This window comes from Microtus ochrogaster, unplaced genomic scaffold (assembly GCF_000317375.1).
Source record: "Microtus ochrogaster isolate Prairie Vole_2 unplaced genomic scaffold, MicOch1.0 UNK12, whole genome shotgun sequence".
NCBI classification, from domain to species: Eukaryota; Metazoa; Chordata; class Mammalia; order Rodentia; family Cricetidae; genus Microtus; species Microtus ochrogaster.
This window is the reverse complement of record NW_004949110.1, coordinates 5,426,272-5,453,882: the sequence shown is the minus strand read 5'-3', so window position 1 is coordinate 5,453,882 and position 27,611 is coordinate 5,426,272. Positions and strand designations below refer to the sequence as shown.

General features: G+C 37.4%; 1 protein-coding gene across 5 annotated transcripts in view; it reads left to right on the top strand.

Annotated features, from left to right (window-relative positions):
* The window catches only part of U2surp (U2 snRNP associated SURP domain containing), a 54,876-nt gene extending 30,679 nt beyond the window's left edge, over positions 1–24,197 (top strand). For 3 of the 5 annotated variants that reach the window (XM_005366660.3, XM_005366661.3, XM_013353583.2), the window contains 9 exons: positions 727–849; positions 4,016–4,172; positions 5,210–5,305; positions 6,060–6,126; positions 8,378–8,537; positions 14,566–14,676; positions 16,943–17,061; positions 18,361–18,537; positions 19,657–24,197. In XM_005366660.3, the coding sequence (XP_005366717.1) occupies positions 727–849; positions 4,016–4,172; positions 5,210–5,305; positions 6,060–6,126; positions 8,378–8,537; positions 14,566–14,676; positions 16,943–17,061; positions 18,361–18,537; positions 19,657–19,795 (1,149 nt within the window). In that variant the 3' untranslated portion in view covers positions 19,796–24,197. The remainder of the gene's footprint in view (positions 1–726; positions 850–4,015; positions 4,173–5,209; positions 5,306–6,059; positions 6,127–8,377; positions 8,538–14,565; positions 14,677–16,942; positions 17,062–18,360; positions 18,538–19,656) is intronic. The other 2 variants (XM_005366662.3, XM_026789003.1) reach the window with 1 other exon arrangement.
* Positions 24,198–27,611: the final 3,414 nt, after the last annotated feature.

Below are 27,611 nucleotides of genomic sequence, written 5' to 3'. Positions count from 1 at the left end.
AGAGGTTTAGTCCATTATCATCTGGAAGCATGGTGGCTTGCAGGCAGAAGAAAGAGCTGAAGAAGGAGCTGAGAGTTCTGTGTCTTGATGTGCAGGCAGCTGAAGGAGACTTTGTGTTACATTGGACATAACTTGAGCATAGAAGGCCTCAAAGCCTGCCCACTTAGTGACACACTTTCTCCAAAAGGCCATAATGCCACTTCCTGTGTGCCAAGCATTCAAACACATGAGTCTTATGGGAGCTTTACCTATTTAAATCACTACAATATTCAAACAGATCCATTAATTTTTTTGTCTCATATTTTGATTATAAGTAAGTTATACTTCTTAGAAAAGTGTAGGAAATGTGTAAAGAAAAGTGTTAAACAAGACATCTTTGGGTCAAATGCATTCAGGGTCAAGCTTGATTGCTTTGGTTTCTAGTTATCAGAAGGCACTGTGAGATTGCTTTTTAGAATGTCGCTCACATTCACTACAGACAATGTAAGAGTTGGCCTTAATTAAAAGACAAGTGGTGCCTCCCCCACCCCCAAGTATTTTTAGGTCTTTACTCTTGGAAGATAGTGTTGCTTTAAAAAGCTTTGAAATGACATATATAATTATTTTTTTAATTTGAAGAAAAATGATCTAGCAACTTAAAGGAAAATTCATCAAATCACATTGGTTATCCTCATTTGAAACATACTACCTCAACTGTCATTGACTGTCTGTTTTCTGTTTATTTAGCAACGGGTAATGACTTGCTTCAGAGCATGGGAAGATTGGGCAATCTACCCAGAGCCATTTTTGATCAAACTTCAAAATATTTTCTTAGGACTTGTAAATATCATTGAAGAAAAGGAAACAGAGGTAGGTATTCTGTACTTAAAAATTGTTCTGGGGAGAGAGAGAGGTATATACATATATAACATTTCTTTGTGAAAAGTGCCTCTGTTTACCATTAAATAACCCAGGAGTCAATGTGAGATATGACAGGGATATTCAGTTCATTGTTGTGTTCTTATGTGATGGTGCCTGTTTTTTTTTCTAGCACAAAAAGATCTGTGATATATTAGTAGAATATAGATAATACACAGAAGCCCGTCAACTTACAAGGGGTTCTTCATAATATAAATAAATTTCATTAAGTTAAAGATACATTGAATACTTGTACCTATATGACTGAACCTGACCACTTAGCCTAGCCTACTTTGAATATCTCATAGAGCTTAAATTAGCTATAGCTAGGCTAAAATGATCTAACAGGAAACCCAGTTTAAAAGAAAGTATTTAGTATCTCATTTAACTTACTGAAGACCTGTATTTAAAAATGAAACACTGTAGATAGATATTGTTTGTCCACATGATCAGATGGTTGACTGGTACCCATAACTAAGTACCACTGCCCAACATCACACTGTATCACTACCCTAAGAAAAGATCAAAATTTGAAGTACAGTCATTACTGAATGTGTATTGTGTTTCACTGTTGCAAGCTTTTAAAAAGTGTAAGTCAAGCCATCAAGAGTTGGGGATTATCTCTGTATAAAAACTTCTAAAGTTAGCTTAAAAAGTAAACATACATCATGCAGCCTGATGGTACCAAATTGTGTTCATCATTCTCTTGCTTTTTCCCTCCTAAATGGTTTATAAATCTTTCATCTTCATTTCTGGTAGTAACACATGAATCTCTGTTGGTGAGTTGAGGTCATTCATGTTTAAGGTTATTATTGAGAAAGGTTTCCTAATTGTTACGATCCTGAGTTGAGGTCATTCATGTTTAAGGTTATTATTGAGAAAGGTTTCCTAATTGTTACAATCCTAATTGTTCATTGTTTTGTTCTGTTTTATTGTTCTTGAGTTTTTCCCGTTAGGAGCAGGGTTTGCTGGTTTATCAGGTTAGATATGAATTCTTTCCTATCTTTTCTTTGTTTATTCATCCTTTCCTGAAATTTTTTTCATTCCTGGTGCTTGTGATTGAGACTGTCTTCTTTTTGTATATAGTATTTAAATATCTTTTGCAGTACTAGTTTGGTGCTTGTGAACTGCCTTAGTTTATGCTTGTCTTGAAATGTTCTTATTTCTCAATGTTTAAAAGACAGATTTGCTGTTTTAAAAGACATCTAGATATAGCATGGTTGGCAGTTATTTACTTTCAGAACTTGATTTATATCATTCGCTGCTCTCCTACTTTGGGGTCGCTGAGAGATATTATTCTGATGCTTCTGCCTTTGTGGGTTAGTTGACATGTTCCCCTTACCTATTGCTACTTTACTTTGTATTTTATTGTCTTGACCATGTTGGGGTTCCAAGTACCTTTTGTGTTTCAAAATTTCTGGATTTGTGAAATTTGCTGCTCCTAAATTTCACTGGATCCATTAATCCCTTGTATTTTTAGTGCTTATCTGAATGTGTTCTATATCCCAGGGATGATTAGGTTCGACTTCTTGGCCATATCCTAGAGTTCTTGGATGTTTATGGTCTTGATCGTTTATTCATTTGTTTTCCTTATAGATATTTGAGTGCAATATTTCATCCACTTTGTCCTCCATACCTGATATTCTTTGTTTTGTTTGGTAGAGTATTGGTGATACTTCCTACTGTTTTATTTTGCTTTAGATTTATATGCATATGGGTGTTTTGTCTGCATGTGTGCGTGTGTACCACATGCATGCCTAGTAGTGCCCATGGAGATCAGACAAAAGGATCAGAGCCCCTGAAATTGAAATTGCTGATGTTTGTGAGCCACCTTGTGTGTGCTGAGAATTGAACCCCGATTTTCTTGGAAGAGCAAGTGTTCTTCACCATTGAGCCCTCTCCCCAGTCTGCCCCCCACAGCTAAAAAACAAAAACAAAAAAAACCCAACCTCCTTTCTTTTTAATTTATTTTTTTTAAAGCTTTTTAACTTTATAGTGTGAGTAGGCATGCAGTTGTCATAGCTCACGAAGAGAGGCCAGAAGCCATCTCAACATTTGTCAGCCTCTCTTGCTCATCTTACTTTGTCCAGGGATTGAACTTGGATTGTGAAGCCTAGATGCAAGTGTCTCACTTGCCATACCGTCTTGCTGACTCACTACTGTAATTTTATTTGATTCATTGAGATTTTCATTTCTAATTTTTTAAATCCATATTGTTGTTAACTTTCTTAACAATTTTTCTCTCTGCTGACTCTTCTGTAGGGCCTGGTTTGTATCATTCATTAGTTTTACAAGAAAACTTTGCAAAGTTTCTTCTGACTTTTAATTTATATCAGTATCTGAGTTTCCTAGTTGAGGACTTAGGATCTTTGGGCGGTCTTTGACTTTCATCTTTTTCCTGTTGCTGTGGTGTAGCCTGTGTACCTGTAGGTTTGACTATCCTTTTGGGGTTTCGCAGTTGGGAGTGTTACTGAGAAGCCGCCTTTTGAGGGCTCAGTATGCAATACCCTTTAGTGAGGTTAGTAAATTGCTTTTGACTACACTTATTTGATTCTGTTGTTTTCCAGGATGTTTTTCTCTTCCTTTGTAGATTTCCCTGACTCCTTCACCGATTGGTGAGGAGACAGCTACTCTTCTGCCATCTTCTTAAACTCTTGTTTTAGTTTCTTCAGGTACAGTGTTCTTCTGGCCACTGGTCTTCGTACATGTTCTTTCTGGACCTTGTGTGTTACCAGATCTCAATCTAAGTGTAACTTTAGGGTACTTTCTGACTTCTTTAAGTAAAATTTAATTATTATATAGTATAAGATGGTGATGTACCCTTTTGATCTATTGCTCTGTTCTTTTCTAATCAACAAAAACCTTTACTGAGTTCTTTAACAGAAGAACCAGACCTGATTTTGTTCATCTTTGCATCACATGCTACCTGGCACCAATAACAAGCACTTAGTACATATTAGATAAATAAACGTATAGATAATTGCTGCTTTGGCTAGACAATAAAGTGTGTGTTTACATTGTGTCTGGCTCCAGCCACATTGGTATTGGATTTTGTTAATCTAAAAGTGAGAGACTTAAGCAAGTCAAAAAAATATTACAGTAGTGCATGTTTCTGTAGGATGTCCCAGATGATCTTGATGGTGCTCCCATTGAGGAAGAGCTTGATGGTGCGCCTCTGGAAGATGTGGACGGGATTCCCATTGATGCTACTCCCATTGACGATCTTGATGGAGTCCCTATAAAAAGTCTTGATGATGATCTGGATGGAGTGCCTTGTAAGTCCCAATTTCAAACATTTAAAGACTAACTAAGAAGCCAGGCGATGGTGGCGCACTCCTTTAATCCCAGCACTCGGGAGGCAGAGGCAGGTGGATCTCTGTGAGTTCGAGACCAGCCTGGTCTACAGAGCGAGTTCCAGGACAGACTCCAAAGCCACAGAGAAACCCTGTCTCGAAAAATCAAAAAATCAAAAATAGATAAATAAATAAATAAAGACTAACTAAGAGGTTTAATTTCACAGATGGTGTTCTGGAGAAATGTTTGTTTCAGACTGTGTCAAGTTATTTTTCTGATATTTGAAACTCAGATATCTAGCAGTATGTTTCACTGTGGCAAGGAAAGGGCTTTCTTACAGTCATCTTTCTTTTTTAGGATGCCACTCTGCTATCATAATAGCAACATTCCTCTTTTGTCTCAGTTGTCTTAAAGCTAAGGGCAACATTTTGTGATGATGTCAGATGCTCAGTGTTGTCTCTTCTCTTGTCTAAAATTACATTAAAGAGTTGATAAAGTATGACATTTTTAGTTTAGAAAATGATTTAAGTATTATTTTTTTTTCCTCTCAGCTCCATATGCTTAAAGTGTTTTACCTGATTTTCTATGCAGTAATTCCTCTAAGCCCATTTTCTGCCTTGCTATTCATGCTTAAAATTACCCGCTGCTAACTTTGGTCTACAAATATTAAATGGACAGTTCCAAAAAATTCATAAGTTTTAGGTATCAGAGTACATCCATGACTGTTTCTATTACTTTTTTACTGTGCCTTGTTTATAAGTATGTGTGGATAAGAAAACAGCATAATTCCGAGGTGTTCGTAGGCTCAGGCATTTCCTAGAGATCTTGGGTTGTGTCTGCTATGATAAAAGAAAGCTTTGCACTGCTTAAAAATTGGGTTGAAGAAAAAAAAGTGTGTTAATTATAATCCTTGATGCTGTCAGTGTTTTCCTACATGTGGACTTACTTTTATTAGCTTTTTGATAAGCCCATTAGTTTGAATCATCCCCTAATATATAGCTAATCTTTTCTTCAATAGTGGATGCAACTGAAGACTCTAAGAAGAATGAACCCATATTTAAAGTTGCCCCATCAAAATGGGAGGCTGTAGATGAATCTGAATTAGAAGCACAAGGTGAGTAAATCACAAATACTGAGCTTTATGCAGTTGTGTACTGGGTTAGTGGTGTATTCACTGGTAGTGAGTGTACTTGCCTAGCATGTGTAAGGCACTGGGTTGAATCCCCAGCGCTTGCTGAGGGGGAAGAAAGTTGAGTTCTTAGAATAATTATTGGTGCCTTTGTATTTGCCTGTGTATATTTTCTTTGTATGTAAAACCTTTGTTTTCAGCCTTCAGAGTCAGTGCTATCATGTTTTAGGTCTGTCATAAGCATTCACTGGACTTTATTGAATTTCGATGAAATTCATTGAATTACTACTCTTTTAGTAATTGTCTTAGATCCTGCAATTTGGAAGCTTTGAGAGTACAATTAGAGAAATCATGATAACCTTTCAGGCCGAGGTGTTTCTATAGAAAGTGTAGATGGGAAGCAGCATCCATTTGGAAATCTGTTTTAGAAACTGAGTTTTGACCTCCCATAGTGGTTCTTAGATCCCGTTAACATTTGCCTTTCTCTTTACACTTACTGGGACCCATGTCTGTTAGTATTTGTTGATGTGATAAAATAAGTCATGCCATTCACCATAGAAATACAGACAGTGCTTTTAATCATTTCTGAGTTTATATAGATAGTGTAGGTATGAGAAAAGATGTATAGTACATGAAAAGATAAGATGAAGATAAAAGCTTCTGTAATATAAACTTTCAGCTCTAAAGCTGGGCTTCTACTGTGCTGTAGCAGAATGCTAATTTACCTTTCCCTCTGCAGCTGTGACAACTTCCAAGTGGGAGCTATTTGACCAGCATGAAGAATCAGAAGAAGAAGAAAACCAAAAGTAAGAATCTAAGTTTCACACACACACAGTTCCCTGCACATATACACCCCCTTTTTCTTACTGACAGTTATAGTTGAAATAATAGTGAAGAGGATAACTTCTCCTTCAAATCCTTGTGAGAGAATCACCTTTCGTCTTCATTTTTTTTCCCAGTGAATAAAGAGCTTTGGTCTCTGGTCTTTGCACTAGGTTTCACATGGATGGGTTTTCTAACCGAGGCTATACATTTCTGCCTTGTAGCTATTATTTCAGCTGTTGTATTTGTTTCAAATCTTTGTCATCAAGTATTGTTTTGGATCCACAAAAAAGTGATTTTTAAAATGTTAAGTGGGAAGATTATACTCCTTTGGGATAGTGCATTGCTAAGAACTATTTTGTTATTTTAAATGAAAACATGTCAGAAGAGGTAAGAATAAGTGGGCTTTATGAATATAAAGAAATGATGATTTTTGATCGTTTTCTCTTTTGCAATTATTAGAAGTATTTTTGCTTTTAACATTGTGGTAGTAAGAATGTAAAGTTTGTATGATAAGTTTTATGAAGCTTCATTGCTTGAATAATCGAGTTTTGTAATAGGAAAAATTGCTATCAAGATTATTCTGGGAAGAACTTTTTGTTCTGTAAAAACTATAATCTTTTATTCTCAGATGGAAGAAGAAAATCGGGGAAGCCCTTTTGTTGTCCCAGCACAGAATGTGCATTTGTGTGTACGTGGTAGAGGGACTGATGGCTTGCAAGGAAGTGTGTGTGCTCAGTCAGTAGTTTGTAGACGGTTTGATGGCATGGGGAAACTGGCAGTTCTGTTGGTGTGACTGAGTAAGTTGGTAATGATTAGAAAGTAGAAGTGTGGCAAACCATTGGCGATAGGTCTCAGGAACTAAAGAATACTAGAGTGAATGATTCAGGTTAGTTTGCTTTGAAACTGTTTTGTTGACTTTTATATCCATGACTCTGTCGTTAGCAACATCTCAAATATTAGCTAACTATATACTGTACTGATCAAATAATTCTTCAATTTACAGTGAAGGGTAGAAAGTTCATCAGAGAATGTCAGATACATTGTTAGGTTCATTTTCTGAAAGCATTAGGGGCATAAAATTGATTTTTGTGTTACTGTATGAGTTTATTTTAGTATTGATGTTGAAGTAATCATGGGTCAGTAGAAGTAGGATTTGTGTTTTTAATTTTTCTTAGAACTCCCATGTTAATAAAAGCATCGGCTTATGCAGATGAGGAACGCTGATTTGCACAAAGCTTCCTGGTCCTTCAACATTTCTTACAGCTCACTACTACTCTCTAGTGGCTGGATCAGAAATGCCTTTTTGCTGAGGGCTGCTTCATATAATAATAAACTATTGCATTTTTAGTAGTGGTGGAGTTTAAAATTAGTACTTGTAGCAGATGGAAAGGAATGCTAAAAATCGTAGCATTGTAATGAATTTGGTATAGATTTAGAATTTTGAAATTCCACATTTCATAAAAGTTTAGCAGGTAGCACTTGTTACTTGTTACTTTTGAAGAGGACCTGGATTTGATTCCTAGTACTTGCATTGAAGTTCACAACCATTCTTAACTCAGTTCCAGGGGTTTTAAAACCCTCTCCCGATGGCCATGGGCAGCAGGCATGGGTACACAAAATATTCATACATGCAAATAAATGAATATAAAATAAAAGAAAGTACAGACTTTATAAACATAAATAAAATAAGAGCTGAATAAAGAGCTAGCTTTCAGGATGAGCTATAACCTTAGGTGAAGGTTTTTAATGCTCAAACTTTATGTGGTGCTTTAGTATAATGTGCTAATCAGGTGGGGTCCTTTGTTGGATTGATGCCCTTACGTGTTTTTATGGGGAGTGTGACAAAATCATGTATTTTCTAGAGTATACTCTACAGAAGGAGGGCTGAACGTTGGGCTTTTTATGCACAAGCCTTCATGAGTTTACTGAACTGAGGCGTATGCAACACCCATTTGTTCTTCATTTTATTTCCTTGGATGACTGTTGCAGAATGAAAAGCACACTGATAACATTACCACAGAATTTATTAAAAGCATGATTATATTATATTGAAACTCAACTTTCTCTGTAGAAGGATACGTTTTTCAGAACTGTCTAAAATATGTGCAGAAAATGTTTTAGTTGTTCTGCACTATCATTTAAGGTCCAGGACAATGAGAAACAAATACCCAAACTGTAAAATACAGTATTTTGTTTCCCTGCTGTGACATGTAGTGTATTCTGTTTCCAAAGTCAAGAAGAAGAAAGTGAAGATGAAGAAGACACTCAGAGTTCCAAATCAGAAGAGCATCATTTGTATTCTAACCCTGTCAGAGAAGAAATGACTGAGTCTAAGTTCTCTAAATACTCAGAAATGAGTGAAGAAAAACGAGCTAAGCTTCGTGAAATTGAGGTTTGTATTGCATTCAAATGAAAACTACTTTAGTAGTTTTTAACGTTCCACACGAAGTCAGCTTCCTCTTGGCACAGCATTCTTTATGCTTGGAAACGAGTTAACATTGCTTCTTAGTTCAAGTATCCCTTTTTCTCAACACTAGCCTTGTTTCCTGTCCCACTTATCTCTATGATTTTATTTGGATGTGTGTATGTGTGTATTTTGTTCTCTGTTCGAATGCATGGCATACAGGAGAGCCTCTGGGAAATGGATTCCAAGGAATAGGAAAAACCATTTGATTTTTGAATGCATACCATATATAACTAGGTAAAAATAAAATATTTTCTGACACATTGAATTTAGGTTTACATTTTATTAATTATAGTGGTTTCTTTGAAAGGTTTTATGATAGGGTATAGTGCATACATTGCCTGAGTCTTAATATTAAGAAGAAAAAAAACCAAACTATCTCAGGCAAACTGTGCCCTCCTCTCTTACTCCTTTTTTACAATGCTGTTTGTTTTGTATCTCAGGCTACTTGGACTTGTTGGAGAGAAGCATTTGGGGAAGTTTAAAATATATGGTTTCTATTAGCATATTATTAACTCTATATAATGAGTTTTATGACATTCTCATGCATTGATTTAATGTATTTTGATCATATTCAACTCCCATTATCCTTTGTCCCTTCCACCCCCCACACTTCCATTGAGCATCTTCTTGTTTCCAATCAATCTTACACTTTCATGACTGGTGTGTGTGTGTGTGTGTGTGTGTGTGTGTGTGTGTGTGTGTGTCTGTCTGTCTGTCTGTCTGTCTGTCTGTCTGTCTGTCAGTGCTTGGAATGTGTGCGTCTCCCAATGAATTTTCATTAGGTTTGCTTTGGGATCTTGAGTGGTAAGAGCTTATTTACAGGGAAGTCTCTCCTCCACATGAGAACCTTTAACTGTTATAGATCCTCAGGGAGGGACAGGACCTCATGAGGAGAAAAGCATTATTGAGTGCTCAGGGTGGTAAACTTTCCCAGCAAAATGGCCAGTTAGTCTAGAACTTGAAAAGAATATGTGAGTCCTCAATCCATAGTCCCCACTTAATAGTAATGTGGAATGCCTGCTATGTGCCAGCATCTTGGTTCTTATGATACATGCTGTATTTGGATGATCTCCTTCCTACTTTTCTACATAATCACTGAAGGCGTATTCTTTCCCACTACCCCTTTCCCTAGTGTCACCAAACCAAAGAAAACATTTTGTTTTAACCCTGTGTAGAATCAGCATGATTCTAGTTAGTATGTAGAGATAAGCTTTTAGTTAGTAATTTAATTAATTTCTCCATAGGATACTCCTTGGTTCTCTTAACAATTTTAGAGGAATGGGGTGTTGTGTAGAGGTGAACACACTCACTATTGGACCTTTTTCTTCCTGTGAAACTTTTGTAACGTATAACCCCCTCTGTCTTCTTGAGCAGCTCTTCCTAATTTGGCACAGCTACTAAGAGTAAAAATGAGCTATACATGGTGGTACATGTTTGTAACCTCAGACTCTTGGGAGCCTGGGTCAGGAAGGGGATAAGTAGAGACATACCTGGGCTACCTAGAGAGCTCAAGAACAGCTTGGGCAGACTGTTTCAAACTATAAAGAAAGCAACACTGAGTATCTGGCAGGGGGGTGGGGGGTGGGGATGTGGTTCTCTGATAGGGTAGTTGTTTTAGCATGTAAAAGACTGGTCGTTCAATCCTCAGGACTGGGGAGTAGGGTGTAGAAATAAAGACTGCATTCAATAAAAATACATTTTCTTGATAATTGGAGTTACAATGTCAGTATAGGGCTTGGGGGAGAAGGGATGACTCAGTGAGAATAGGTGTTTGCCACCAAGCTGATGACCTGGGGGTTTGATGGTTATAACATACATGGTGGAGGGACAGATCCTAATCAGACCTCCACATGAATTTCCATGGCATGTCTGCACTCACACAAATATTAAAAAATGCCAATATGGACTGCCTAATTCTTCGTTTAGAATGTTCTGTTTCTTTATTAATATAAAGAGAAGAAAACCATATAATGTATCTTTGTTAGCTGGGTTTTATGAGCATTATCATTTTCAAATTCTGTATATATGTGGTGTATATTGTGTGTGCACTGTATGTGATCTTTTAGAGTCTGCTTCCCTATCCCTTTGTTATCATAATTCTCATCTATCTCAGAATTTGGAAAATAAGCCAAATCCTAGGTTTAAAAGACAGGTAGGTCTTCATCTTGATAGTGCCTAGATTCTTCTCTGTTGTTACTCTGGGACATTTAAGTCATGGAGCGGTTTCACAGCAGGTAGCAGACTAATCAAAACTCAAGTCTCACAAACTTGTTTCCATGCTTTTTTACCTTGCTTCCCTGTCCCTTTGAGTATCAGTTTTGGGTCTTAAAATCCAGTGCTTTTATTAGAGAACTGTTTAAGTAAAGAATACAGTTCTAAATTAGTTTCTCTAGGTAGTTTTACTATATACTGTATTTTATACTACAGTTTTTCTTCTTCCCTCAAATGTGGTGTCTTTATAAAAATGCCTAACAGCTCAACCTTAAACCAGTGATTAATTAAAAAAAAAAAAAAACAACCGAAACAATGGACGTGTGTCTTTACAATACTCATATTCTCTACAAAAACACGTGAAAACCTATAACCATGTATTGTGGTGATAAATAGGCTAGTACTTTTTTTTCCTGTGCTGCTTGCTTTCCCAGGTTCTGCCAACAGAGGTTGGGGAGTAGAATGCTGGGAGCCAAAAATCAAGAAAAGTCTTTGGTGATGGGGACCCTTTTCTGCTTGTCCCTAACAAAAGACTGTTGAAGTGAGAATGTGAGCCTGGTTGTTGTCTCAAGGCAGCATCTGCATTGACTGTTTCCCTTTGTGTTGAGAAGTGTGGTCACTTTTTTTATGGGTATCTTAACTTGTGTTTGGGCCTAGTTAGGTCCTAGTGTCAGGAACTCTTAAGGTGGGATTTTATAATGATTTCAAAAAATAATTTTAGTCATATGTGGTGGCTGATGCCTATGATCCTTGCGCTCAAGAGGCAGAGATCAGAGATTACAAGTTTGATTCTAGCTTGGCTGCATAGTGAGACTCTGTCTCAAAATAAAATAGGCTGGAAGACAGTGTGGTCTCTACAGAGCTCATCATGCAAATTTGAAGACCTGAGTTAGATTCTAAGAACACATGTAAATATTCGGGCTCGGTATTGTGCATGCGATGTTGCATCACCAGAGAGGATAAGGCAGAAGTTGCAGAATTTTCTGGCCACCCAGCTTGTTCTAATTGTTGAGCTCCGGGTTTCAGTAAGAGACTCTAAGAAAAACAAAAAACAAAAACAACAACAACAACAACAAAAAAAAAGAAACCAAGGGTGCTGGCTACTCTAAGGAATAAGAACTGAGTTATTCAAAACAAAAAATTCAGTTTATTATTTAACTTAGTTTTTAAGCCAGTTACCAACATTACATTCTATACAACAGAATTTGGTTAGAGGAGGAGTCATACAGTGGTGAATTCAGGCATTTGCATCATCCTGCTTTTTCTCTCAATTTAGTGTCTGACGTCTTTTAAAATGTATAATTCATTAAGAGATGAAAAGTGTAAAGACTAATTTTAAGGTTTGTTTGAAGGAAAAGATGGAGAGAATCTTAGTCTCTGGTTTATAAAACACTGCTATGGAAGTGAACTAGGTAGAAAAAGGACAAAAATCAAAGAATTTAGAAGATACAGTCATGAATTCATATATTGTGACAATACTTCTTTAACTTGTGGGACAGGGAGAGGATTAGAACCTTTTCCCAATGCACAGGCTTCATTTCCTAAATGCCTTACTAAGTATATAGTCTGTTCAAATGCATATCTACACATAGAGCAGAGTGAGATATTAGCCTGCTAGGACGCTCTCTTTATTTCTTACGTAGACAGGGTTGAACAGGTGTGGGATGTCTGTGTGCTGCTCACTCATCACTTTCCTGCCCTTAGTTGAAAGGGAGACTACTGTTACCTTTTAAATTTTCATGGACATTTAAGCTCCTGGAAGCTTTCACAGTTTTTATTTTAGTAATTTTGTAGTGTGTGTGTGTGCGCGCACATACGCATGTGCATGCATGTGTGTGTGGGTGTATGTCTGTCTGTCCAGGGGATGTGGTGGGAGGAGAGAGCAGATGCATTGTGTGGAAGTCAGGACAATTTCAGAAGTCTGTTCTCTTATTCCTTGTTGAGGCAGGTCTTACTATTTCTGCCATTCTGTGTGCTCCAGGATAAGTGACCTGCAGACTTCCCAGTGACTCTGTCATGTCTGTGTCATGTAGGAGTACTAGCATTACAGATCCAGGTAAACATGGCTGCTGGGGGTTGAACTCAGGTGGTCAGGCTCGCATGACACTTGATCTTCTCAGCAAGCCATCGTTCCAACCCTGGTGTCTTACTTTAAGTTTTATCATGAGTTAATTCTCTTCAAAAAGTTTTAAAATTACATTTATTATTTTATGTCTCACATCAGTCAAATGGAAGTCAAAACAACTGTGGATCTCTCTTTCCAGCATGTGGGTCCCTGGGATGGAGCAGGTCATCAGATGTGGCAGCAGGCATCTTTACCCACTGAGCCATCTCGCTGGCCCATGTTTATCTTTTTTTAGTAGTCTTTACAGAATTGTAAAAGTTTTACTCAGGCAAGGTGATGCATACCTATAATCACAGCACCCCTATAATCAGCACTGGGAAGGTCAGGGTCACCAGTTTGAGGCCAGCCTGGAATAGATTGTAAGACATTGTCTCCGGGAGTAAGGGTTGGTCAAAATATTTAAATCTCCAGAATAAAATGTGAAATTAGTCTCACTTTTTCTTATATTTTCTTTTTCTGTTACTGATTTTACATGTTTGGGTTTTTCTGAGGGGAATTGTGATGGTGGGTGTAGGCTTTCAGATTGCTACCCATTGCAAGTATGTGTGAATCTGTGATTTTTTGCATAGAATTAGCCAGAAATGTTAGAATGAATATGTAAGTGGTCTACTAGCATACTACAGGAAATATCATATAAGCTTAGGGTATTGTCTGAAATTTTTGTCTTGCCCAGTTCCCGCAATCGTTAAATCCCAAAGAAATCACACAGAGATCTACATGAACTATAAATTGATTAGCCCGTTAGCTCAGGCTTCTTATTAACTCTTATAACTTATATTAGCCCATTATTCTTGTCTATGCTAGCTAGCCACATGGCTCAGTACCTTTTTCAGCGAGGCAGTCACATCTTGCTTCTTCTTTGGCGGGCTCACAACTGTAGAGGAATGGGCTTTCCTCTTCCCAGAATTCTCCTGTTCTCCTTGACTCACCTCTACTTCCTGTCTGGTTGTCCCATCTATACTTCCTGCCTGACTAGTGGCCAATCAGCGTTTATTTAAAATGTAATTGACAGAATACAGACCATGGATATTCTAAGGGATACATTTTAAGAAATGAAGCAAGAAATTCTGATCTTTTTTAAATTTTTTAAATTTTTTAAATTTTTTAAATTTACTCTTCTTAAAAGGTACAGTGTGAATATGGTTTAAGTCTGTGTTTTGATGGTCCGTGGTTACACTGCTGTAAATAGAGTGGAGCCTTCATACCATGCAGCAGTGTATGTTGTTCTAAGGAGCTGTAACTAGAACACCAACATTGTTTTTCTTGTTGCTTTTAACCTGTTTTCTGTTTATGTCCTGCTGACTCTCCAAGTGTGCTTGCCTATACTCACTTTTTCCTTCTGATTTGGAGAACTAGATATCAAATTCACTGGCACTGTTAGGTTAACAAGTATGTTCTTAAGGATGTAAAACAGTCTATGGTTTAATCTTCTCCAAGTTGAGAATATTGTGTTTTTATTTGATGGCTTGAATTTTGTGTAGAGGGTTTGTTTAACAGACCTTCTGTTGTGGTTATATTTTGATCATGTCCTAACCAGTCACTGCTTTGCTGTAGGAGAAAAGCAGTGCTTGAGAAAGTGTTATAGAAAATTCTTATAAAAAATGTCTTATTTTACAGCTCAAAGTTATGAAGTTTCAAGATGAATTGGAATCTGGAAAGAGACCTAAAAAACCAGGCCAGAGCTTCCAGGAACAAGTCGAGCACTACAGAGATAAATTGTTGCAACGAGTAAGGAATATGTTTATTCAGTAATAGCGTTTCCACAGTTACCTATCTGTAGACTATTAGGGTCATAGCATACTAAAGGGAAGTACATTGCAAACAATAGTCTTTAATGTATAAATGTTGAATGATGGTTAGAAATATTTTATTCTGGGCACTACCCATGGACTAGCTAATCTTGCTAAGAATATGCTTTCTTAACTGGAAAATGCTATGGGAAGACATTGCATTGATGCTAGTAAGAACTAGGAGTCCTAGGAAGCAACACTAATGAAGGTGAAGATGAGGAAAATCCTGCTTTTGGGATGGTATAGTAAGGGGTAGAATACTTATGGCATCAGGGAGTGCTGGGCTTTTTAGGTTCAATGAGTTAGGGATGTGCAGAGCACTAGAACTAGGACCCCATGTGGTGACTATGGAAATGCCCAGGACTTCCATTGTAATTGCTATTTTGTCCTGTACCTTGGCCATCATTACAGTGATAGTAACAGTATCAAACAAGAAAAAGGCATCTCTAGGAGCTTATAGGTACAGAAATGGTGGGAGGGAGCTGCCTAGTAAAGTGACTGGACAGCTGTGCTGACTGTGGAATCCTATGCCATCGCTGCTGTGTGCCACTGGAGTTTTCTCTGATGGGTCATAGATAGGATTGCTATTATTGTTGCTCTGTAGTTTTAAATCAGAATGTTTAAAATAGACTAATTGTAGTATAGTTTCTATAAAATGTATAGTCAATCAAGAAATAATTTTATCTTCATTCAGGTAAGTGTATACTGAGTATCATTAAGAGAAGTTGATCTCCTTTGTATTTCCTTGGATTTATATTCTGTGATGTACTTGGGGAAAAGATAAATGAGATTATTTTTAAAATGGTATTAGTTGTCTATATATACCCTTTTGAGTCCCTTTGGTGATGGTAACTGGTTATTAGTCTGCATTGAAGATGACATGTTGAAATGTTCCCTGAATCTCAGTGAGTACAAACTAAAAGATATGTCAATTGCCAGTTTAGTCTTCTGTATCCCATGAGTGTTACTTGGAGACAAGATTGTGGTTTTAGAAGGCATATGCTGAAGGTCACTTAACTATGATCTCTGTCAATTTGTATATAAAGTTCACTAGAACACAGCTATGCACCTTGACCTAGGTATTGTCTGTGTGGTTCTCTTGTTGCAATAGTGCAGTTGCGCCATTGTTAAAAGGATTGTTTATAACCCACAAGACAAAGTAGTTTTGGTCTGACTCTGTAAAAGAATTTGCTAGTGTTTAGTTATAAGAATTTCTTTTTAAAAATAGGAAGCAGCAGTTAGATAACACTTTTGATGTATGCCAATTATAAATAAATTCTATTTCTGCTCTTAAAGAACTAAATTGGTTCAGTATCTTTAGCCACTACTTTGACTGTTCTGCTATTAATAGAAATTAGAATTTTATTGAGAAATGGCAGTTAGGACAACTAGGAATGAACAGTTATTTTTCTGGTTTATATAATTATATAATCAGTTTATAAGTAAGGATTACATTTCCTTTTATCATTACTTATAATAAAGTCTTTGGCAAGAATGTTTTATTAAGTGAACCTGCTGTATACAGGCAGAATTGCTTTTATAACTAGGTTTTTGAAATCTGTGATGGGAAGGTCAGTTATGTTGCTTGCTAGCTCTTCCTGATTCATTTCTTTTTTCCTTACCCTCCCCATCTCCCTCCCTCCTCCTTCTCTCTCTCCCTCCCTCCCCATCTCCCTCCTCCTTCTCTCTCTCCCTCCCTCCCTATCTCCCTCCCTCCTCCTTCTCTTTCTCCCTCCCTCCCCTTCTACTTCTCTCTCCCTCCCTCTCTACCTTCTTCCCTTATTTTGATGTGGTAGGGATGTGAAGGGATAGGAACTCTTAGACTGAGTTCCTGACTTTCTGGTGTGACCATGGTCATTGTGCTTAAACTTTCTGAGTCGGGTTTTCCATATCTAGATTGAGAGTGATAGTGTGGTAAAGGATCACAGAATGACTTAGTGTTTGGAAAATTGTCACTATGTTGTCTGGGCTGTGATGAGCACTCAGGAAATATTTTGCTGCTAAACAAGGACAACAATGATGATGATGATGATGGTGATGATGATGACGATGATGTGGTATATGAGAAATGGCTAGATATTTTCTGAAAATGAAAATGATAAACATACCTTAATTACTATTTAGAGAAACTGGGATTGGACACATAGGATAGCCTAGACTGACATTTTTTAAAAACAATTATTTTCTTTTAAAAAACAAAACAGGAAAAGGAGAAAGAGTTAGAAAGAGAACGAGAAAGAGACAAAAAAGATAAAGAAAAATTGGAATCCCGATCCAAAGACAAGAAGGAGAAAGATGAATGTACTCCAACAAGAAAAGAAAGGTATGGCGTGTCGTAGTTACTCTGCCTTGTTTCAGAGTTGGAGTGCTGTTAGGTTTTAAAGTATTTCTGTCATTAGTAGCAACAAATTGGAAGTGCCTTTTCACAGTAAACATACTTGGTTGGCTTCTGCCTGTAGGAGGCAGAACTAACTGAGAGAGTGGCAGTTGCCTTTTGGCTTAACTAATTAGGACATCATCTCTTTACTTGGTTCATGTGGTATCCTCAGCCTTAATTCCTTGTAGGAATTCAATTACACTATTGGATATCAACCCCACAACTTATATAAGAACTTGTGATATTTGCCTCTCGACTCCACTGTAAGCATCTTTTTTTGTCATGAAAGAAGATTATATAGAAGCCACAGTGGCTTGCTTGTCATGTTAAGTTCTTGGTTCCAGTTTTTCTCTTTGAGTTTTTATTTACTTTTTATTTTATTTGTTTAGTGTGTGTGTTATTCTTTGGGGTACATATGTACATGCCATCGTTATCTTGTGGAGGTCAGAAGAGAGCTGTGGGAGTTGGTTCTCTCCTGCCATGTAGGTTCCAGAGTGTCAAGCTCAGGTTAAGAGTTCTTACTTGCTGAACCACCTCCCTGGACCATGCCATGTTCTACTTCTATAGTTCTTAAATGTCTAGTGAGCGAAGCAGCTGCTTCAGTAAATAGGATCAAAGTTTTCCACATTGTAAAAACCAATGGTTGCAAATGAGAAACCTGTCATAATCACTCTGTCCATACTTGTAAAAAGCAAAATTGTGCAGATTGGTTAACAAAGAAATACAACCTTTTTTGTCTTATTATTTTGATGTAATTTCGGTTTCATAGAAGTTATAAGAATAGGTCAAATAATCCCCATGTATCTTTCACCCAATTGCTCCACCTATTAAAACACTTCTACCTTTCTTCTTAGTTCTTCCCTTCTACTTCACCTGCAGCCAGTTAAGTGGTCATCTAAGTTCAGTAAAAGTACCACATTAAGAAGTTAGCACTGAAAAAAAAATCTTCATTGTTATCCAGTCCAAAATGTCAGACTTTCTTCATCTTCCTAGTAATCTCTTTTTTACAGCAAAAAAAAAAAGAATCGAATTCATTTGTTTTTTGTGCAAACTGTCTTTTGCCCATAAACTTACTTGTTTATGAAATAAAGGACATTGACTGTTGTTGGAAAATAGTATTAGTATGAATAGTGAGAGTTAAGTTAGTGTAAGCTGGGAAGCATTTGTAGCTAATTCAGTAAAAATCGAAAATGAATACTTAAGTATTTTTCGTCACTTATAGAGTTTATGTGCTTTGTTTTGTAGGAAAAGACGGCATAGTACTTCTCCCAGCCCATCTCGGAGTAGCAGTGGTAGGCGAGTGAAGTCCCCATCTCCAAAATCAGAGCGGTCAGAACGCTCAGAAAGATCTCATAAAGAAAGCTCACGGTCCAGGTCATCTCACAAAGATTCTCCTAGAGATGCTAGCAAGAAAGCCAAAAGGTAAGTGCAACTCACCCTTAGCTGCAGGTCAGTCAGTCACCAGTGTTCTACAGCTTTGGAGAGGATGTGATTGCCCCCACCCTTTTTGTTAAGATTTCAAAAAACCAGAAAAATTATTAATTATTTTGGATTATCTCTTTTGCTCCTATTCCAGTTTTGTCATGGTTCAGGTATAGAAGAATTCTAGCAGTTAAAGGCTGTCCACTGTTGGGGATGGGGTGTTACTTTTTCATTCTGATCTTTGTTTCTGGGTAATAAATAGCCTTAGATTTTGTAAGAACTGAAGAGAAGGAATACCTCTTCCCCACAGAAGCAAGTATGTGGGTAAGGAAATAGAATACTATGTAGATCATTTCTTCAATACACACTTTCATACTTTTATTTAGCCTTTTAATTCCACAAAAGTAGTTCATAAATATATTGATATTACAGAGGGAAATTTTCTTGAGCTGCACCTGAATATATATGCTAATATTTCATTATTGTAACCATTTTCTGTGCAGTCTTTATGTAATAGATTACTTTCTCCTCTTCAAGACTACACATACTCATATGTATGTGTGTGTATATATTTTTTTATTTGGAAAATCTTCATGAACAAACTTAGCAAAATTACTGGGGTGAGATGTGCTGTCAGGTGCGATTAAGCCCACTTACTATCTGGGAGACCCTGTCTCAAAAACAACAAATTATGTTGTTTCAAATGACCTTGAGTAAGAAAATTTTTCCCCCCACAAAATCATAAAATGCACAGCTTCTGTGCTTTTAAAGTTTGTGAATGTCTTAGTTCCCACCTTGAATTTTATCTTGTGGATTACAGGTTCAAATTTTGGGGGTATTAGTTTCTTGGGGAGCTTATTAAAGATACACACTCTCAGTAGAGCGGTAGTAAAGTTCAGAAATCTGACTTTTTATATCATGTGTGATTTGTCGACTGATCACACATGAATGGTAAGTGCAAAATAAATCTGTGTGTGTATACAGTAAGAATAAATTTGAGTTTGCTCTTTTATTAGTGGCTTATATGCCCACTTGAAGCTTATCTTAAGCCATATAAGAATGTAAGCAGTTTTGGAAGGCAAGTACTCAGATATTGTTCTTATTTATTTGTTTCTGCAGGTCGCCATCTGGTTCAAGGACGCCTAAAAGGTCTAGGCGGTCTCGGTCTAGGTCGCCTAAGAAATCAGGAAAGAAATCCAGATCCCAGTCCCGGTCTCCACACAGGTCTCATAAAAAGTCAAAGAAAAACAAACACTGACATATATTTTTAAGATGCTGTCACTTATTGGAAATGCAAGTTTGTTTTGTGCCTGAATGGTCTGTTTGTTTTTTGTTTGTTTTTTTAATAAAAAAAAAACCACACACACAAAAACAAAATTCTAATGAAAGAGCATTCCTGGGTTTGTTTGTTTGTTTGTTTGTTTGTGAATGCATGTGTAAACTCATGAGTAACTGCATCTGTAGACCTGTCATTGTTTTATATTGTATAAATTACTTTTGTTGTGGCTGTTTCTCAAGATGAAATTTTTATTGTGCTAATGAATTTCATCAGAAATGTGTATAATGGATCTGCTGGCAGTAGTAGTATTTTGTTTTAGGATGTTGTGACTTAGACACATAATACAGATGTCTTCCCCTCTTTTGTAGCTTTGACAATTTGAATTAGATTTCAAATAAAATCTGAACAGAAAACTATAATGTTGTTTTTTTGCCCAGTTGGTGACACCAAGTCCCTTATAGACCTACTAAGTGAATTTGGCACTATTGCTGTTTTTTACACCTAGTGCACTGTACAAGCTCCAGTGTGAAAGCAGCTAGTGTTTTATGTTTACTAAGGTGGCTACCAAAATAAAACCCGTAAGGTTTCCATACCCAGAGATGAGAAGGCTTGAGTGAGTGGGTATGATGTGGTATTTGTTGCCCAGTTAAAATTTCATTTTTCAAAGAAGCAGCATGATTTCAAAAGCACTCAACCCGTCTTCTGAGCAATTACGTATTTTTAGGGTAGATTTAATTTTTATCTTCTATCATGAAGCAAGTTTATTTATAAAAGATTTTATAAAAAAGATTTGCCATAGAATTCTTTTGTATAATAGTTGCCTTTTTATAATTGTCTGTAGGTTATCTTTAAAACACTGGTATCATGATATTTGTACAAATTTAAAACAGCTTTTCTGTTTTGAAGGTTTGGGTTTGAAGTACAGCTTTCAATAAAATTAAAAATTAAATGGTTTTCAGGCAATTTTAACACTCGGTGGTTTGTAAATTCAAGGTGCAAAAAGTTGACTTAAACCATTTGCAGAGTTGAATTCTGTTATGAACAGGAAAGAACTTGCTGTAGTCTGAGGGAGAAATAGGAAAACTTGTGAATGTTGATCAAAACACTGCAGTGAATATAATATAATAAAGGGTGACATAGACTCAGACTTTCACTGTATTTGTCAATCTTGCTTTCAGTCTTTCATTTAGGTACTTTATGTGGCTAGTTGTTTTGTTTTTCCTCTAATAACAGATTGTTTTATTTAACCTACTTTTAAAACTCATTTCACCTTGTTTACTTAATTTTGCTTAATCACAGAATAAGGCTTCCTGACCCTGATAGGGAGTAGTCCCGTCAGCTGTACAGTAAGGCTTGTTTTCCCCACCCAGCGCATCCCCAGCAGCTTTAGAAATGAGCCAATCATTTTGTTAGACATTAGTGGTTCTTAGCATGAAAATATTGTTCAGTCCTTTGTTTACCTACTTTATTAGGAAATATTAAATACTTAAAGTTGCTTAGAATAATTTATGTGAACATTTGGTGCTGATACTTAAAGACCTTTATAAATACAGCTGTTACAGAAGGCACACATTTTTTCTTCTCTGGGTCTTTGGATAGGCCAAGAAATAATTGGTCAGAAAGTAGTTTTCTTTTTTTCAGGCAAGTTATGATAGCTAGTTACTTTTCTCTCTTGAGTAAAAAACCTGAGCTTGGTTTTGGGTGTTCATTTGTAGTGTTTTCTACTGCAATGGATCCATCGCTATTATAGTTAAATTTTGCTGCAGATAGACTTGGCTTCCCTTTGGGTAGATGGGAAATTACTTAGACCTGACAGAATATTTTCTGGAGTTTTTTTAATGTATATATTAAGTTGTGTTGAATTTTGTTTTCTTGAATTGTAAATAGCATTAACTAGGTTATTTCCAGTTTTACTTTATGAGGAAACATCTAGAATAAGCTGTTAAAATTTACAATGGATTCGGGTGGCACATAGCTGTTCCCAGCAGAGGCACAATGATCATAAGCTCAGGAATTGAGACCAGCTTGGGCAAAAGACAGAGAGCCTATCTGAAAAACATGTTCCTTGTAAGTGTCGTGGGATTAGGAGCTGGTACATTCTTACAAGAAGTAAGCTGTTCTGCACATTTTTCCTAATAGCTTAATTTTCATATCTAAAGAACATATAGCATAGTTGCTGTGAGTTGACTTAAAATGTTCACAAATGATCTGAGTTACAGGAAAGATGGTTCCAGCTATGTAGCACAAAGCTGTTGTCTACTAAATTGCATATGTGAGCAGAGCCTCTGTGGTCTATCCCTTCAAAGGACCTAAAACAGGGGTCCCTTACCAAGGCAATGCTGTCTCACTTTTCTCTGCACACAGGTGGAAAGTTACGTGGTGGTCGGTTTTTTTACCAAAGAGACCTGTGACTTAAAAGGATTGTGTTTGGTTTTCTTTGGCATTGTATTTCAGTATTGCTGTGAGTCAGCATGTGGGGGTTTCTGTCTCTAGGGAGTTGGAGATTAAAGTATTGGGGCAGACAGAAAGCCCTGATCCCAAAGGATCCTTTTATTTGGTTCACAATATTTTTGGCTTTTTTTTTTTTTTTTTTTTTTTTTGCTAAATTTTGTAGAAATTGCTCTATGCTGACCCAATTTTCTTTATTGCAGACCATTCCTGTGGTCTTAACCTGAGAATTGTGTTCCATTTAGAGAGTGTCAGAGGACATACTTCCTTCTGACCTATGTATCCCCCATTCTTTAATATTCTTGAGTACTTAAAAATACTTTAAATAAATTTGTTTATGATCAAATTTAGATTTATTAGAAATATCCTATACATTTTTGCTGTGATGGTGGTATAAGTTCTGAAAAATTACAGAACAATAATAGTTTGTCATGGTTAAAAATGAGGGCAGATAAACCTCTGCCAAAGTGCTTTAACCTATTCTGATGACCACAGCAGTGTGATTTCTTTAGCAGAAAAAATTGTTTTTAAAAATAAACAGTACCACTTTTCTAAAACAATACTTTTTAGAAATAAGCCTTTTGCTCTTGTTTCCAACTGTTTGACTTTTAGTGGACAAGCCCAGCCGCAGAGAATTCAGCGCAGATATTGTGAAGACTGTAAGTTTAAAGGGTCTTGTGATTAGTAACAAAGTTTGGTGTTTCCACGTCTCACGTGCGTGTTTTGGGATAGATTTTAGGGAGTGTTTCTTATCTTTTCGACTGTTTCATTTTTTTATCAACTTTCTAGGATTTAGCTAGTACACGACTATAAATCCCAGGGGAGTGTAATGATAGGCGAGGAGATGGGAAGGCGCTGCTGCTCCAAGTGAGCCTTGTTCCATTGCTGATTTCAGTGCCTCTGTTGATTCAGTACCGCCTCATGGATCTCCAGTGTAAATGAGTTATGTGTATATTGGTAATCTGTTTAGTTTTGTAGATAAAATGTCCTCACTTTCATATGTAATTGTGCTTAGAGGTATTCTCACTTGAGCAGGGTCTTACATGTTGTCTCTGGTGATTTGAAATAGCAGAAAAGACAGATTTCTAGAAGTGGAGTGACCTAGGAAAGCGGCTCCGCGGAAGTGCCCTGAGTGGGGTAGACTCCATGGATGGCCAGTGGAGCTGCTTTCCAAACAAGATGTGAAGATTAGTCGCAAACAAAGCTCATAGAATTCACTTTTATTGCTTTTTTTTATTTTTAATTACTTAAATAAAATACATTGTTTTCAATGGTAAATTTAGACTGTTGATGTAATTTTCTGCATACAGTTTTCTACTGGGAGCCCTATAGGGTAACCTAGCTTTCACCAGCTTTCTCCCATGCAGAACGGTGATGCGAGGATCCATGTCTGTCCATTGTAGGTACACAGCTGCGACATTTTATGCTCTTACATTCTCACCAGATAGTTTCGTGATAGCTGATTCCCTATTAACTAGGAAATTTCATACACTTATTCTCTATGTTAAAGTTCTGTTTATTTCACCAAGGAAAACTTCAGACTTCAGCATAAAATAACGGCCATCTATTCACCAAGCTGTAAATATCAACTTGTTAATTAGTGATGTGTTTTGATTTTTAAAATCAACATGGTTTCATCACACTAAAAACTCACTGGTTCCTTTTTCAGGTTTTGTTTTAGTTATGATAATGCTCTTGACAATATTTGCCATCTTAAACATTTTAAAATGTACAGTTTGCTGGTGTTGGGTATATTCACATTGTTGTACAACCAACCTATATAACTCCTTCATGGCAAAACTGAAACTCTGTACCCACTGAGTTCCCCTCTCCCTCTGCCATGCCCCTTACAGCCACATTCTGCTTTGTTGCTGTTTGACTAATCTAGAAAGTGAAATATAAAACATTTAATTAAAATTCTTTACCATTTGTACTACATGGTGTGCTCTGTGGTCTCTCTAATGGTTTGTATGATGTAGTTTCACACCAATACGTCATAGCCTGGCAAAATGTACTCGGGAAGCAAACTGTTTTGAAACTGCAGTAGATTAATATTAATGACCATGCTCAGATGCTTTTCTGGTTGTGTTTATTGGCTCGTGGAAAGGAGTGGAACTTTTCAGAACTTGCTAAGCTTAGAGCTTGCTTTGATAATCATTTTGCTACAAAGCAGGAGGGGAGATAAATTGCTGATTTGGTTTTTGAATGTTGTTTTTCTCTTAGTTAACAGTGTTGTCAGATTATCCTAGAATAAAGAACCTCATTTTGGGGCTTTAAAACTTGGTGTGGCGTGATAACATAGTAGAAGAGGAGGAAGAAGCTGGGCTGTGGGATCAGGTTAGGGTATGGAGCTGGTGGGGCAGACATCTACGCAGCGGCATAGTGACTCGTTCATGGTACTAAAGAAATAGTCACTATTCCTGGGAACTGATGGTGGAAGCATCCTGTGCTTTAGTAAAACAAAACAAAAACAAAACCACTTAAACAGTTTTTAAAAATTAAAAAAAAAAATCACTACATTTGGTTACCATTTGGTCTCTTGGTGTGTGTTACACAGTATCGGTCACTTCTTAATCTGCTAACCCAGGATAACCTTTTGTTCTCATTTCCCTTAGAAGAAAACATTGTAAATGCCCGACATGGCAGTGCACACCTTTAATCCTGTTTGGGAGGCAGGGGCAGGTGGGTCATGTGAGTTTGAGGCCAGCCTGGTCTACATAGTTCAAGGCTAGCCAGAGTTACATGGTATGACCCTGTCTTGAAATAATAAGGGTATAAAGTAAAATATCTTTGCCAGTTGTCATCTGCTATTGTGGAATTCTAGTGAAGACTTCTGGAAGGAGATGTTGCTGACCATGAGCAGCTGAAATAAGGTGTGTAGGGTGAGCCCGGAGATTTGTTGTCCAAGTTCAAAGTGTGTTTTTTTATTTGTTTGTTTGCTTAAGTCTATGCAAATTAATAGAGCTGAGCAAACATAAGAACTTTTCATAAAACTGTCAGAAAAAGTCCTCTAAGAAAATGAAGGCGGGCCAAGCGGACATGATCACACTTGTATTTTAGATGTATTTGCCAGTTAGAGCCCGTAGCTTTGTGCAAGAAGGAATGTGCCCTAAAACTACTTTTAGACTAGATCTATAACTATATGGGATTTGAAAAGGAAATGAGACTTTAAATTCTACTCAGAAATAGCAGCTTTGTGGTAATGTCCTCGGGACTTTGGCAAAGCTCCTTTGGAGTTCTCTGAGCTGTAAAACATGAATTTGGAGGAGCCTAGCTGATTAAAAACATCATACAGCTGAAACACTGCCCTGAATAAACACCGCTGCAGATCAACTGCCTTACCAGCTGAATATTCCCATCATGAGAAGTGGTATTAGTTATTTGTTTGTTTCAGCATATCTTACAGGAGTGTGCGGCAGCTACCAGGCATAAGCGGTTTATTAAAGCGTTCAGGAAACTGCTTTTTATCAAGTTTGCTGTGCTAACATTCCAATAAAGGCTAGCAGAGCCTTGACGAGCCTCTCCAGGAGTGTAGGGAGGTATTAGATACCAGAAATTGTTTTATTAATAAGACTTTATCTTTTCTAACTGCCATAATATTTAGGTAACATGAACTTAATGATCTGCAAATTTTAAAATGACATGTTATGTGTAGCTTATATGTTTTAGATTGTGCACAGAATATATCTATCCTAAGAATGTGTTCCCCAGAAAGATCTGCAGTATGCCCATTGATGCTAAATTCTGTGAGTGTAAGTGCCACAAGGCAGAGGTACCACTCCCCATATATCTCAAGAAGCATTTACATCTGCATCTAAAAATAGTGGTTTAATTCTGAATTGATTGCCCTGAAAGCGTGCTTAATTTGACTTAAATAGCAGGTATGTTAGAGAAAGTCGTGAAGTGGGCCTGATCATTTTACTTGTTTATTCTCATGATTGACATAAGAACTTGTGAAAGCTTCTCAGAATATTTGCATATGTTTTGGAATAAAATCTATTGGAACCTTTATTTTGTGAATATTAAATGATAGAACCAGAATTAACAATGTGTAGAGAATGGGAGAGGTCTGGTGTCAAGAATTAAGCAGCCTGCTCTATACCTCACATCTGTTCCTAAGTGTCAGAATAGCTTATCTCTAAAATATTCTTGGTTTGTACTTGTGGCATCTATACTGACAGTGTCTATTCAGTGAAGAATTCAGGTGCTTTTCGGGACCAGACTTTACAGTGGAATTCAAAAGTCCATAGTGACACAGATTGCCAGTTTTCCCAGGACCTCATCTCCTTAAAGAACTCAGGTGATAGGAAGGAAGCCAGCACTGTGATCTTGGTGTCTGATGCCAGTTTATATTGTGTCTTTACCTAATACCCGATGGGGAATTGTGGGTCCCTGAGAGCCTTGCAAAAGTTCTGTGGGTATTGATACTTTGTCTCCGTTGCAATGAAAGGTGTACCTGTGATGGGCTTTTGAGGGTGTGTGTGTGTGTGGGGGGGGGGTTAATGGAAGACTTGCCCTGCCTTCCTGTCTTCTCCGGGTTTTCTGGCAGTGCTTTTCTTTCTTCTCTGTAGCCTTTAGCGCTTTTCCTTTGCACTGTGTGCTGGGAACAAGCCGAAAATAACAAACTACCTGGTCTTGGCCAGAATGATGTTCCTCTCAACTGTTTAATGTATATAGATCCTTTGACCAAAGTGGCTCAATGCAGGAAGCCTGGGGTAAGGGTATGGAAGGCTGGCACTAACAATCTCATTAATGAGTGAATCCAAAAGTCAGACTTCAGGACCTTTGAGTTCTTAAGGTAGTTTGTTTGTAAAGTGATTTTGGTAGCAGTACCTAAGCTTTTTATCAACTCTAATATAGATGGGCTCCCACAGAGAAGTCTGTCAAGGAACTCATAGTGGGAGGGGCCAGACCCAGAACTGAACAGGATGGCTTCTGATGGCAACATGTTCTGAAAAATGGAAAACAGGAGGAGAGGGAGAGGAACTGCCACAGAGGGTAGTAATGCCTGAACTGGGGGTTCAGTAGTAGGATGGAGCTGGCGGAGAGAACAGAGTTCCAGGCTGAACGGGCTGGGAGTTAGCTTGTCTTAATACCCTGTACCACAGTACCCCTGCACTGACAAATGGGAGGCACCATAGCCTGAGGGCAGGGAGGAATGGAGGATGGCACAAGATGCGACCAGGGAAAGCCTGACATTTTATGTAGGGGAAGCAAAATGCAATTTCAAAAGATGACTGTTGCACAGACAGGATGGGACGGACAAGAGCAGCAGGGAAACCAGAGAGGGGCTCATGGCTGTGCAGGTTACGCGATCATGTGAGTAAGGCATCCAGCACTGCCCAAC